The 15,348-nt window shown below is 39.4% G+C and overlaps 1 protein-coding gene across 2 annotated transcripts in view; it reads right to left on the bottom strand.

Moving 5' to 3' along the window:
- Positions 1 to 15,348, bottom strand: part of ARHGAP28 (Rho GTPase activating protein 28) — an 88,728-nt gene that overhangs the window by 12,339 nt on the left and 61,041 nt on the right. For both annotated transcript variants that reach the window (XM_080378985.1, XM_080378986.1), the window contains exons 4-9: positions 12,985 to 13,072; positions 10,881 to 11,038; positions 6,988 to 7,153; positions 6,788 to 6,879; positions 5,482 to 5,559; positions 582 to 744 (exon numbers count right to left, since the gene is read on the bottom strand). In XM_080378985.1, the coding sequence (XP_080235111.1) occupies positions 582 to 744; positions 5,482 to 5,559; positions 6,788 to 6,879; positions 6,988 to 7,153; positions 10,881 to 11,038; positions 12,985 to 13,072 (745 nt within the window). The remainder of the gene's footprint in view (positions 1 to 581; positions 745 to 5,481; positions 5,560 to 6,787; positions 6,880 to 6,987; positions 7,154 to 10,880; positions 11,039 to 12,984; positions 13,073 to 15,348) is intronic.

The raw sequence follows: 15,348 nt of genomic DNA, 5'->3' as shown, positions 1-15,348 counted from the left end.
TAAATTCATCGTCCTGATAGTTTCACTCTGTCCTAGCTGAAGTGAATTTACAATGAAATCAGTAAGTGTGGCAAGTTACTACTGCATTCTTCCTGGAAGACAAATGAACAAAACGTACTGAGAATGAGAGCGTGTGTGTACACTGAAAACAAAACCCGACTGCCTGAAGCTTTCTGTGATCACACCTATCTTCGTACAAATATTCTGACCTCAGCATAAACTTTAAGTGAAATGAGCAGAATATCAGCTAAAGGGCAGTGACTTGAGTTTACCTTGCAGAAATTTTCGTTTGTGAAATCTATAATTTGGTTGAATCAGAGTCTGTATATGAAAGTCATTGCTCAGTCATCAATTGCTCACAGGTTTCAAATCTTACATTAAACAGTTGTGTCATTCACACAATGAGTCTATGCTATTAGCTAAATGCAGACACTTTTCCATTTGAAAAGGAAAGGTTGCAGAAAATGTAAATGTTTAGGCAATGCACTGAGCCTTTTTCTCTCTCTACTTCAGAGAAAAAAATATGAAGTCTACTATTACATTTGATCTAGATCAGTCCACATTAACTCATTTCCACATACTTTCCACTAGTGTGATGAAAGCAGGCAGGTATTCTACTGTGAAGAGTGGGCTTGGGAGTTCTCTTATAAACATTTTCAGCAGTCCAGCTGCATCATTATTTCGTACTTGGTCCCAGTCAAAAGCATCTTCATAAAATTTTGCCTCAAGTTCTTGATGAAGATTCTGAAAGATACAAGGAACATCTGACCTTCAGTCATTGCTTCTGACCCAGCAGTTTGAGACCACTTCAGAAATCCCATTACAAACAACCGGCAGGTTTACACTGCAGTTGAATTAAAGTAGCCCTAAACCAGTGGTGGTTTAGGTAGAGCTGTGCGGAGTTCAGAGCAGGTTAACACATCGGGTTCCTGGGGATATTTTACAGCAGAGGCTAAATTTGGTTTGCTATAGCTAGATTTCTGCCAGTGAGCCATTTGAACCATTTTAAAACAAGACAATTTTGTGCAATGCCTTAGAACTAGAAAGAGAAAATTCAGTTAAAAAGGATTTTTAGCACAGCTGTTCTTCTTGTTTGAAACACTCTCCAGAGATGTTGACCCTTAAATCACAAAGGAGTGGCATTTCTTCCTCACTGCCAGTGAACTTGCTACATAGCCTGTTGGAATCCGAGTCCACAGGCCCTAAGCAAATGGCTTTAATTTCAGGTCTTTCTGTCTTTATAAAGATGTTTTCTTTTCCAATAGCTATAATTAGATTTCATCACTTTGTAGAAAAATAAAAGTATCAAACCATTACTGCCAGAAAATCTCCACTTAATACATGCCAAAAAACACCACGAGAGATCTAAGACAAGATTGATTATACCATTTTGAGTGCCCATTTAATCCTCTTGTTCTCAATGTCAGCATCTTGCTCTATATTGGCGGTCTGTTTAGTTCTGCAGGGTAACTAATCAGTGTTTCATATTTGTGTCTAAATGGGAAACATTCAGTAAGGTCCCTAGTAGAAATGTGTGGGAAAATTACTTTGGGGGGGAATTAGAGAAAACTGAGACCCAGTAGAAGCATAGCATTATGGAAAGCTTTTTAGGGTGAAATGCAGCTATCGCTTTCGGGATGTTTGGCATGCACGGAATCTGCCTTACCACGGCTCCCTGAGCAAGGCACCCTGCCACCTCGGCACCTGCTGACAGGAGTAAGGGAGGGGGGAGCGGAGCGGGGACCCCGCGGCCGGGCTCTGCTGTGCTCCCCGCAGGGGGAACTTGGCGGCACCACACAGCTGATAAGCTGCATAGCGGTTGTCAAAGGAAGAATATATGAGATGATGTTCACTGTTGAGCCAAGAATTGTGGCAAAATTACTCTCCCCAGATGAAATAATCTCGTTGCAGTACTAACGCACACCTCCACCCCAACGTTACCACCTCCACGGTACCACTGCATCTCACTGGGTATGTGATACCAATCAGTAACAAAAATATGTGTGACTAGAGTCACTCAAGCTCCACCTAAATGTAAAGAAAATGGACTGGACTTGGAGTGAAATAAGTCCAAAGGGGGGAATTGTTGTCTAAACTCCTGAATTACCACACTGATTTAGTGTGTAAGTATATGTTAAACACATCTGTGCATGAAGTTAGGTCAAGCTGATCCACTCTCTATGAATGAAGGAACTTCTAATCAAGGGAGTCAGCCTTGGGAAGCGTGAGTGACAACAGACAGTGAGAAGAACACCGTTATCTAAGAAACGAGCATTCAAGTGAAGAAGTTCTGGCCGCAAGAGAAGACAAGGTAGTAAGGCGTTACAACCCTCATACGTTAACAGAAAATTAATTGAAAATAAGACAAAGGTGATTGTGGTAGTGGGAGATGGCAACCGTTGACTCAAACAGCCCCCCTGAAGGAGGGCAAACCCCTGCTCGGGGAGCATGTGTAGTGAAAAACTTCAGCAGCGCTATCTGGGGGTGTGTGCTAATTGGCATTAGAAGCTTATAACCTATCCTGTGAATGATAAATTAATATGCAATGTACTGTGAAGTGTAAAAAGTGAACAAAAGAGGGGAGAAGTCAGGGAAGACTCCATGATAACTTCTGGGACCAGTCGAGGGGCTGAACCTGTTTTCTCCCCCATAGGGACACCTACTGGGTACGAACTTTATTCTACGACTAACTCATGCCAGCTGTTACCAGGTATATTCTCGTAAGCTTACTTTGCAGTGTTATCATGGGCAATCTTTGAAATTTGCTTTGTCACAAACTTGCATTTTGTATTCTAAAAATCTTCAGCTAAACTTTCATTTTGTGTAAGCCTCCAGAGATTTTAGTTGCGACAAGGGGTTTGACTCAGTGACGCTGTCAGTGGGGGTCCCTGAATGGGTCAGTCGAGTCACCCCCTGATACTGTGGGCTGTCAAACGCAGGTAGCGGACAGGCTGGTCGAACACAAGGGTCTCGTCTTTCTTGGGAAACTGTCACACAGATCAAATATAAAGGGTTCGAAGAAACCCCCACTTTCTAACGTGACAGAATGGAATTTGGCTTTAAACCCAGATCACTGTTTGGAAAATGCAAGCTCCTCAAAACTGCGTTGGATTAATAAGATTGAAGGATGGTTTTGTAATATAAGTGTATCTATAAATAACACATCTTTCACAATTATTACTGCCCAAACACTGCCGTATCCGTAGGAAGTTTGTTGCTGTTTTTTGTGAGACCATTTATGACAAAATATACCTGTAGGTAATATTCAGGTTTCAAATCATGTTTTTGTCAAATGTAATTTATAAATTTGCCAAATCTAATTTAATATTACACAAAAAAGCTTAGTCCATTCAGACAGAAAAGCTTTTAAAAATGAATTCTGTTTACTGTGTCTCACATGAATGGAAGGAAATTACATATCATATATGGTCGCACATAATGAAGCAGAATGGTTGGCACAAAAGGAAATAGAAAGTCATTCAGGATTTGGTATATAATGTTACAATCTCATTTTCACTAGCACATTTTACTGGTTTTAATCTGGGCTATCTCACCTTCCTCTGTATTCACATCCTTTGCACATAATCTATGCAAACAGCTGGATTAAATTCTGTCCTGGTAACTGACTGGGAAATGTGGAACAGAAATCCTCACCTCATCAAAAGCACAATAGGGCAAAAAAATTACTCCATGTTTTTCTGGCAAGAACTGGGAAAAAGCCATAGAAATAGAAAGCAAGATTTTTGAAATGTAAACATTTAATGTATAACTCCACACAGGCAAGCATATATATATATATATATATATATATATACACTGTATATATACCCTGCCCCCTGTATATATACCTAATACCTTTACAAAATGCTTTTGCATATTTTTTAAAACATGAAGATCCTAGAGTAGGCTGTCTTACATTTTTGGATCACTAGAGCTTTTGTTGCAAGTCAGATTACAGAGAAAAAACTTGTACTTATATCTTCTATTCTTTGTTTTGTAGAAGACTAACCTTTAATCACTTCCACATGCCTTTTCTTTCTCCAAACAAGACTGAAATAAAATTGGAATGCCCTCAAATCCTAATGTCATAATAATGTATGAGGGCTTTGAAGGAGGAAATCTGGATCTGCTTTGAGAAAACCTCTCCCTTGCTGGTTGGCTTGTAGGACAGACTTGAATGAAGCCAAAACTCAAATAATTTAAAACTTTCATATGGGCAGTTTAACTTACCACCCAGTATAGGAAACTTACATATAAAGTCATATGTCATAGCAGCTCCCTGGATATAAGTTGTGAATAAGAACTGAAAAAGATGCAGTAGAGTATATGCAAAGAATATGAAAGTAATTTAATTAGTTAGAGCACAGCCCTGCTGTGTAATCTCCCTGGAGATGTTGAAAAAAAATTGAGATTGTCTGAAATACTACTTTAGGTATGTGTATGAAAAAATGAGGAAGCTGAAGATTACAAGCCAAATTCTGCAAGATGTGGCACTTCGCAGGGCGGAGTGCTTTTATCAGTCCACAAGCCAAAGGGAGCTGGGATGTTACTGCCTGTCTTCGGTATGTTTCACGTAATGCTGCTTTTTCTTGTAGTAATTTTTTATGATCCTCAGCCCATTGACATTTAGTAATCCCCAAGATTTGTGTGGCTGCCACAACGTTGAGACTTCAAGCCCCAGAAAGCAAGATTAGCTTTCCTGAGGATGAGAAAGTGGGAGTAGGATGTACTAAAAAAAGTTGCTTAAACCAGACCAAAAAAAAAAACAAAAACCCCAAAACAACAAAACAAACCTCTGGAAAAAAACAAAACTCTGGGAAAGAGGTAGACACTACTAAGCTCAGAAAAAACTTGCTTTCCTAACTTGCCTCTGCCAAAGGCTTCCAGCTGCTGGAATCGAGTGAGTCTAGAGAAACAATTGCAAGCATTACTGCACCGCAATGTTGGGTTATTGGGCTGCCTTCATAGCCCACAAATACCCTGCGAAAACACAGTACTTGAGGCTGCCAAACAGTGAACACAGGCCAAATTTCTCTCACTTGGAACATGAAATTGTGAGATCACAGAAGATAAATGAGAAATAAAATGACACAAAGGTTAAAATGACATGGAATAAGATCTTTATCTGAAGTTCGCTCAGTTTAGCAGCCCGGGCTTTCTGAAAAAAATTAAAATGCAGATAAGATCATGGTAAATTTGGACAGCAGAGTTAAACCGAAAGGATCCCTCGATGTTTCATGAAGAAAAACTGCATTCAACATCAAGTCTGTGCTTTATATAGAATGTTAACAAATGCAAAACAAGAGACTACATGTTCTGTGATTTATTGGTTCCCAGGAACCAATCTGACCTTTTACTGGTAGGAATAGAAATGCTGAGCTACACGCATCAGTATTTATGTGCAGCGTGCATTTGTGAGTGCTGTATTATTTAACATGGAGTCTGTGGTCCAGGAGACAGAAAACTGGCACAAGCATGTACCTTCACTCTGGAGGCAGATCCAGGCACTCGCAGAATTCCTTCGGTTTCTAAACCTGTTTCCTCAAGCTTGAGCAGCAACTGAAAAAAAGCCAACAAAACCCAGGAAAATACTCAGAGACACTTAAAAATACTATTAACTTTTTTTCAATCTAGGTATCCCTGAAACTAATCTGAAAAAGATACATTTACATGTAATTTTCTAATGAAAACAAGCCAGCTCATGTAAATAAACCTTCCTAATTTGTTCTCCATATTCCTGACCTTGAAATCCAGAGTATGCACAGTATAGAAAACACAATAGTGTTTTGAGGGAAAATTAACCTCTGAGAAATGTTTAAGTCTTTCCCTGAGGAGCACAATGGAAAGGTCTATAGATAACATGTTTGTGGGACCTGAGAACTCAGATTAGAAAATGGTCCCAGGGTATTTTAGTTTGAAATTTCTGTGAATAAAGGAATAGGCTTTCCACTGTAATTCTTTATAAAAAAATAAGTATGTTTTGATTTAACATAATTTAGAGCGAGGAAACAAAATAAAATCATTTCCTAGTATTTATTCATATAGCTCTAGATTTTCACCACCAGGTCTGCTTCCTGCCCTACATGTTGGATCCATTTAATTTCCCATGGTATCTTGACAGGGGAGCTATGGAGCTGACTACAAAGTCATGTAAATATTCCGGTCATGTCAGTCTTTCCCTGGACACTCCACACCACTTTGTCTTTTGTCAGTATTTACAGGGAAATTTATTGCGTTTTCAAGTCCATGTAAACCTGTGTAATTGCACATGTGCTCGTGTCTGTGTACCTGTCTCCAAGACAACCTCTGGATGTCATTGTACTATCAAATGACTTCTATAAATCACATTGTCTTGTCATACAAGCCTCAGTGAGATTACCGCTTTCATTCTGAAATAATAGCCAAGTAATACTACCATCTGAATTCACGTGAAATTAAAATTTCTGAGACAACTCATCTCTGCCAGTTCTGCGTGCACACACACAATTTTGCATGGTGCTCTATTTTAGTGAAAAGGGGAAACAGAAAGCCAAACATTTGTTTCCCAAACTTTCCCGGATGGTATCATATCACAAAAATCAAAAGAGGTTCCTACCACAGATAAAACACAAAAAAGAAAAAAATTCATTTCCTTGTCACAAGTCTTTTAAATTACAACATATAGACAGACAATCCATAGATACCTTCAAGTCTGTAAAGCTTGCATCTTCTTTTATCTGATGCTGAGTGTCAATGAAAATGACAGAAAAGCAAACCTTAGTGGCTGAACAGGCTGAGTTGTACTCACTTTTTGGAAGATGAGGGGAACTTTTATTCCAGGAACCTTCTTTTGATCATTCTCCAGCAGTATGGTGAGAGGTACTCCAAACAGACCGTTTTCTTAAAAATAATAAGAGGAAATGTGAAGCAGAGGAAACACGCCTCGCACATGTCTTCTTTGCAACTCTGAGTGGCACCCAAGTGGCACCCATGGGGATGACACGGTACCTCGTCCCCGCACCCTCTCTGCGCGGTTCCTCTTCAGCTCCACCCCCAGGGCGTCGTAGAAGGCTGTTAGCTCAATCAGGGAGAGGTAGCGGATCTTCTTCATGTCTTCAGGAGAAAGGTCTCCAACCTCTGTCAGTCCAAACCGGCTTTTCCGAACAATGAATTTCTACAGTAGAGATGGGTCGCATCTTTATTTGCACAAAAATTACAGGAAGTGATTTTTTTTTGCTTTGAAAGAGATGCCTGTATGTGATAAGGAAGTCATGTTCAGGTAGATGGTAACACCAAAGAGTGGAACTACAACCCTATATATTGGCCCGGTATATTGACATAACTTGCATCCATCTGAAATGTAAAATTGAACTTATTGCTCATCATGTCCTCTTGCAGTTTGACTGGTAAGCAATGCTGGAGCAGAGGTATTAACCTCAGTGCCTGTACTCCAGCTGGGACAAGTGAGGTACACGGTATTGAAGCTTCTGCCCAGTTTCAGCAGGATGAAACATGTTGCTCTGCTTCTGCCTCCCCCAGAGTGTCTTTGAATGCTGTTGAAGCAGCTGATACATTTCATCATGGATGTGGTTATATGTCAGTTGTGTGTGTGTAATGAATTCATGCCTGCTTTGCATATTATGAGGTCTTACAGGGGAGCTTAAACTAAAGATCTAAGGAAAAAGCCAAAAAGCCCAGAAGGAAAATCACTTAGTGTTGATGCCAACCTACCAATTTACTGGCACTTTTTATTGCTCAAGAAGCATTTAGGCTTAGAAACAGGACTCCCAGAAGCTAAGAAATAATTTATTCAAGTAGGCTTGACCTAAATGATACTTAGTAATTTTGGGGCATGTGAAGATGTCTACATATTTTAGAAACTGCAGTGTCATGGACCAGAGCCAAGAATGTTGCATCATGACAGAAGTATTTGTACAAATGTCAAAAAGAACAAATACCCATCAGTTTTTGACATAATTGTTAGACATTATAAGAAAGTAATAATAAAACCCATGCTTTTCAAAGAACTGGGGATATTTGGTATTGCATGGGTTTTTTTTTTAATTGAATTGTAATTTAAACCAGTATTCTTAGTCAGAGGTATAAATAAACAGCATTACAAATCATCTCCTCTCTTTAGGGAACTGAGTGGAAAACCAGCCTTTAATAATGTTTTGCTTCTGGAGATTTCAGACCAGTCCTCCCTTTTTAAAATGAATTTGGTCTCAGTAGGTTTAACCCATCTTTAGATTAAGCCAGTCAAACAGATTAAGAAAAAACGGGGGAAAAAAGAGAAAAAAAAAAAAGAAAAAGAAAAAGAAAAAGAAAAAGAAAAAAAAAAGAATAAAAAAGGAATTACACTCATACTGTATTTCAAAAGTAAGATAGGGCAAAGGATGGGTAGGTCATGTAGGTGAGGACTTCCTAAATCATATTGCTCATGGTCTTTCAACAGAGGTTAATCATAATTGGGGGATAAAGAATGCAGGGGATGGAGTAACTAATTTACGTGCTTTCTGGGGCACTTCAAGCCAGAATCTTCCCTTCCTAGAATGAAGCAATTTCACTGTTACTCTTATACTGAGACTTAATAATGTAGCAAAAGCTACATGGAGAATAGCCTTCTGAAGATACATAAAACACTAAGAACTATCTATGCATTTTGGTTCCAGTGATGCAAAAAGTCCAAAAGCAGTCAAAGCACAATAAATCATCTTGCAAATAAAAAAATCACACACTATACATATATTTTCTGAGGGGAAAGAGGAATAAAAATATTTGCCAAGAAAAAATGACAAACACTCCAAAATCAATTATGAAGGGTAGCTACAGTGATTTTCCATGGTGGCTGCTTGACTCCTGGGGTCACTAATGATGTGATGCAGTGTTAACACGAGGTTTTGGTCTGGGCCTTTCTCTTCTGTTGTGGTCACAATTTTTCAGTGATTTTTCTTACAAACACAATATCCAGCATTGAAGGAGGCTGTGTTATCCTGAAATGAGTTTACTAGCATTTGGCTAAGGATCATATCTGATATTATGTGATATGTTGCTTCTATGTGAAACTATACAGTGTACTAAAATGGGCCTGAAATGCTTACTCTTATTCTGTAGTGTCATCAATAAATCACATTGATCATGGTCCTACACTGGGGAAACTGCATGTAACCCTATGCAGACAGTGATGTTGAGTTGGCTCTTCTGGGAGCTGCAGGGGACATGCTATTTTGTGATATGTATTCTCTCTCCATGCAGCTCAATATATGCAGTCAGTGACGTTGATTAATGTGTCAGACCTGCCCTGGCGAAAGTATGATGTTGTGTAGACTTCAGTCTGGCCTGTTGGCACACCTTGGGAAAGGAGGGACAGTTCTTCAGAGTGTAGGTCGTTCGTCTCTCTGTGTGACAGAGCAAAAATTGATTTTTTTGCTGGGGCCCATTACAGTCTGAGCCATTATGGGAAAAATATAAATACCACAAGTGGCAGCATATGAAGTAAAAGAAATGCCAATGTCAACAGCTATAATTGTTGACTCTATTCAGAAACTGTCTGTGATGACCTGGCATATTCCTCGTATATTCTTCTGAGGACACAGAATGATGTCCTGCATGCAGAGTAGTTCATCTCCAGCACAGCATTGGCCTTTTTAATACTAAACAATTATGCATCCAGAGGTTCATGATATTCAATGTGGCATCTTCTCTTTCCTGTTTGTCACCAGTTTTCCTGCTCTATCAATTGGAAATTGTCCAAGCTGTTGCAGAGAACAATTTGTGTGTTTGTGTGTCTGTGTGTGTCTGCGTGTGCGTGTCTGTATCTGTGTATTGAAGGCTGGGGTCTTAGGTTTGCTATTACAAGGAGCAAGGATGAACCTTCAGTTTGCCAAAATCATGATGAATGCAGACATATCCTTACTTTCCACAGGACACCAAGTTATCCCCACCACACAACCAGACACACTAAAGCACAGGGATTTCACATCAGTTGTAATCTACTTGGTATCTTATCCCTCCTTTCAACATGGAAGCTTACTTCTGCATCTCAGGTTCTTCTTCCTTGGTGGTGCCTGAGATGGACAAATGGATAATTCTCAGAGAATTCAATGTCTGTGTGGATAGTAACAATTTCAAATTAGTTCAAAACTTCAGGACATCATAACATTCAGGAAATGCTTCCAAATAATTTACAAAAATTACATAATTTATTTCATACATTTCACTAAAAAGGGGGTATCTGAAGCGCAAACCTAATACTCCAGTTTTCAGTAATGGATGTTGTGAGGGCTGATGGAAACAGAAAACTGATTTCCTTGACTTGAAGAAGTAATTCCAGATAATGACACAACTGATTAGTGTATGTCAGGTTGGATGATATGATACGATAAACTTTCCTTTAACCATTCATGTAGTATCTCCTACAGTATAATTGTACTGAATACTGATTGGAGGCAATCAGTACTGCTGCAGGACTAAGGCCCGCTTTCCTCCCTTCATCTGTGAAGCAATTTTAAATCTGCGTGTTAACAAAGGCAGATAATCTGTGGGGAACAAAGTAGGAAAGCAGACCAGTAATGAAAATGATTGCTAGTTTTAGTGCCAGTTACTGGTCTTTATTTCAATGTGAAAAATGTGTGGATGATGCAATATTTGTGGACTGAGTTATACAGATTCATCTGTGATGGGTACGAGTGAAAGCCAGGCTTGGATATCCAGATTAACTTTGGTGCCTCCCTGGGAATCAGTCACAAACAGTAGGTGGGCACAGCGGGCGTCTCTGTAAAGCACACGTAGCAAAGGACAGCGAACGTGTCCTAGCAGACTCCAATGTGCTGAGGATATAAAGAAGGAAATTATTGCATTAAAGAAAAACAATTGAGGAAATATGTCGACAACAAACTTACAGGCAAAGCAGAGTCTTCCTTTTTGAACCTCTGGTTTTTCGGCCATTCTTGGGTTTTTGGAAGGACTGTAATGGATTCTGAGAAAGAGACCTCATAGGAGAGCTCTTCTGTTACAGGTGGGCTGCCTTTATCTAGTCCGCAGTCTAGACAGCTATTAGCTGAAAATAAGGGAAATTGTATATGAATGTTGGATGTATACTTGCATTTAATACAGAGACATCAAAAAATTGAACCAAGATGATAAAAATCTTGAGAAAGTAATAAAGGAAGTGCTTCAAAGAAGAATTTCAATGTAAACCACAGCATGTTCCTGTTTTGTCTGGAGGAAATAACCTCTTAGAAATAAACTGCCTATTTTCATTTTAGATTATTTAACTTGTTGCTTTTCGTGAGAAAGATAGTCAAGCTGGAACTTCCTGTTTATCAGGAATTATCAAGTTTTTGCACTCTGTCCTTGTCTACCCAGGCCAGCAAACTGTGGTAGCACTTGTCTAATGAACAATTAAAAATAAAAGTTCCTGACAGAAAAATGCTGTTGACACAGTTTCTCAGGTCACTATTGACTTATTTACAATCATTAGACATTGTGCATGTATTTTATATGCTCACATATATATATTTCTCACAGTGGCTAGTTTAGGTGTGTAGCGCCGAAACAGGATGTGATGTACAATCTTTCAGTTTAAAAAATGCCGTATCTACTGGAATTTCTGGTAGATTTTGCAAAATAACTTATTGCTCTACTCTAAAATATAGTCATCTCCTGAAATTAGTGGATGCCAGAGGAAAATTTTTGAAATCAGTAAAATCAAGTACAGAAATACCCTATTGTCATGGAGTCCAAAGCATGTTAACAAGCATAAGTTCCAGTGTTGCCAACTTTCGTGAGTGATCTGTCACATCTCAGGACAATTTTTAGGTTTCCCTTAAGGCCCAGCTCCTAGACTCACACATTTGGAACAGAATCACAGTTTTCACTGGAAGTGAAATAAAATTTCAGCCCCCAGGACTGCAGAGAAGAATTTACTAACATGACCCAAGTGTATTCAAAAGCCATGGAAATCAGAAAGTGAATTAAAAAGAATTACATGTCTTATAAACATGTGCATGTCCCGTGATTTTTGAATCATTGTATTTACAGATACAGGGAATTCAAACATTTTTTGCAATGCCCTTTGATTTGCAAGTCTGGTATGAAAAAGATAAATGTGTTATTAAGTGGTTTATGGCTTCTGAACTGTGGCCTTATATGTTACCTAATGGCTAAGCCACTTAAGATATTTTCCATCTCACATTTCACCCTGGGACCTGGGACCACACACTGTACCCCCCTGGCCATTTGGTTCCCCATCTGTTCTAGTACAGCTGCTTGTGGAGCAGAGGTATCAGCAGAGCAGCTTTTGCAACCAAGGAAAATGTCTGTGGCACTATATCCAAAGATAAACATGTAAGGGACTAGTTTAGAAATTTGGGCATTAATATCCCTTTAGTTAAACCCCGAACAATGGTGATGGGAAGACTTTTCAAAAGAGAAGATGGACATTTCTGTGGAAGGCTGCTGACAGTTATCCAGACAGTAAGTAGAGCAGAGCTATCATTTTTATTAGTGCTGTCAGTCACTGTCTGGGCAAAGTGTTTAAGGGATGTCCAAAATAACACCATTAGTAGATGAAAATAATAGGGCAGAGCCCGGAAAACTTATACATTTCTAATATTACAGTTTCTGCAGTACTGGAGCAGAAAATTGAAGGAAATATGCATATTTCTTGTCATGATTTGCAACAAGAAAATACACTGCTGATACATTTTGGACAAATTCTGCGCAATATTGTTTACAGGTTACTTTTACATTACCAGCCTTGCAATGATCAGTATTTTTTAGACACTGATGTCTCAAGGGCAGCGATCTGTGTCTGTACAACACTGGTCTTGAATGGGAAACTTTGGTTCCTGCATGACAATAAGCTGACGGTGATTTTAAGGAAATATATGCACCATGGCCCCAACATGAAAGAGGGGGATAACCTCTGAACCACAAAAGGATCTTTCTGTCTATCATTTTCCTAGGAGGAAGGGAACACTGGTTACATGTTGGCATACTCACAGCTAACTGATTTCCAAACTGCCTTCTGCCCAGGAAGCTGGATACCATTAGAAGGAACTGGTGACACTGGAACTGTCTCAAATGTGGGCTGATAGGCAAGGAAAAATGATCAGACTGCAGTGAAGGTAAACGTCTATGGACAGAAACTGCTACAGTTCAAGCAACAGCGTATCATTCTCAGCTTACACTTTTTTGCCAAGTTTAAACAACCTGTTGTAATTCACCAGAGTACATTTTTCATAGCCAAGGCTGAGCATTAATATTCCCCAGGCTGCACAGAATTGGATCATGTTGAGGTCAGTAATACTGCAGCTTGCTGTAGTTAATGAGTCCTGTCCTGTATAATGACTGAAATTAGCTAAGTAAATTGCTGTACATAATTGTACTAAGTGAAAGGTCCTCGTCAAATTGTAATCCATCCTGCTTTTAATCATTTTGGCCACAAAACTTTTTGAGGACTCTCAATATCCACTGTCCCAAACACCTGTCAGAAATCAGGCTATTCACTGCCTTTCTGGATTTGGGCACCAGCAAATTATTAATGGACGGATACCCTCCCATAGATTATATACTAACACCTTATCAGTGAACTGCAAGAACAGTGTTAGGGAAAAAACAACTTAATTTATTTTCACTCCAGAAATCATTCTGCACTGTGTGAAAGTGTGCGTGGCACAGCAGAGTAAGGGCTCAAAAGGCCAGGGGATGACTTTCAAGCACTGTCACCTTGTTTCAGCAGCAGAGTTTTGCCCTTGTTCTCAACAGTTTTGGGACTCATAAAGACAAATATGAGTGTTTGTCTGTACATGGAGCAGTAGCAGCTCATCTGCATGTTCTTGGGTTAAAAAAGAGAAAAGTCAGGAATTGTAAAAATGCTATGACGGTTACTCAGTGAAAATAACTACAGCGTCCCAAGCCATTCTTGTATTTTTTCTGCTATCCTTCTGGAGCCACCCCTTTCTCAAACCTGATGGCCCCCTATGCCCCTCACCCCATCCTGATGGAGCAGCTCCAGATTTTCAGCTGAACCAGCAGCTAAGGACCCCATGAGCCCCCAGTAGCAGCTCTTTAAATTGCTAAATCAGTTGTTTATCAACAAGCAGCAATGCCTCAGGGCAGAAATTTCGCCTTCCCCAATTGCAGCCAATGCACAGGAGCAACATTCAGGCTGCTAAAAAATGTCAGATGTTTAAAAGACAGGCAGCTCTTACAACTGGAAGCCTGAAATAATGTTGCAGTTGTTTTATTCAGTCTTATCCTCTGAGGTATTTGGGTAACAGTCAAATGCAACATGAATAAAATCTCTCCTGAGAGAGTCCCTTCAACGGCCCACAAACTTGATAGCAAATGGGATTTGAGTCACATGGTCTTCCTTTGCCAGAAGACTGTAAGGACCATTGATTTTCTTAAAAGAAGAGCTGTAGGATGCTTTTATGACAAAATCCCTTAACATTTACACAAAAGGTTTTAGGAGATAAAAAAGCATTATGAATTTCAGGTGGGAGCATGGACGTGGAGGGGATGGTTATACTTGCCTGGGCAATTTGGGAAAATGAAACATAAAAAGTAGTTTTTCTGCTGCTTAAGATCCAGATGGAGAAATTAATGGTAAATATTAGCAACTGGTTCATCTACTTTCACTGACCCCTTGAAGTGTTCAGAATAGGTTTACATTGAGTCAAGCTTATTAAGGAAAAAAAAAACCTTCCAGCCTTGTTACACAGGTGAAATCAATAGTGAAGTGGCTGTGGTAAGCAGGTTCTGTTAAGCATGGTGGAGCTGGCAGAGGGGAGCTGACAGCACAACTCTTCTTCATACTCAGCAGTGCTCACAACAACCTGCGGGCTGCTCTAGCTTGTGGCAATTGAATAATGTGAACTGTGTGTAATATCAGGGATAGCTAAAAATGTCATATTCTTGGTCTCATTTCCTAGCCTCCACAGTGAGAGTGTATAAAGAGGCAAACCTATGTATCTTTTATGAAAATCTCTTCCAAACAGGACCAACGCTCCCCCCTCCCCCTTTTTTTTAATCTTATGATAATACGATCAAAAGCAAAGGAAGACTGGGAATAAAACCATTTCAATGCTTGAATTTTAAAGATCCAGATTATTTCTCTAGCAAAAAAGATTAAAAAACTTGGAAAGCTCATGCTTTTAATGAATGTAAAAGGTCAATAGTCAAATTGTGTCCTTAACTAAATCGGGACAGCTTTATTCATTTGGCTGGGGCTCCAGCTTAGGCAAGACTTCTCATATCCTGATTTCTGACTGAAAGTGATTCATTAGACAGTTCTCATTATCTGATACTGAAAATGAGCCCAGTATTTACTGTCTCAATGTACACAGGAATTTCCAATGGGAA

This window comes from Falco punctatus (assembly GCF_963210335.1).
Source record: "Falco punctatus genome assembly, chromosome: 3".
NCBI lineage: Eukaryota > Metazoa > Chordata > Aves > Falconiformes > Falconidae > Falco > Falco punctatus.
Note: the sequence above shows the minus strand (reverse complement) of the source record. Positions and strands in the feature narration are given on the sequence as shown.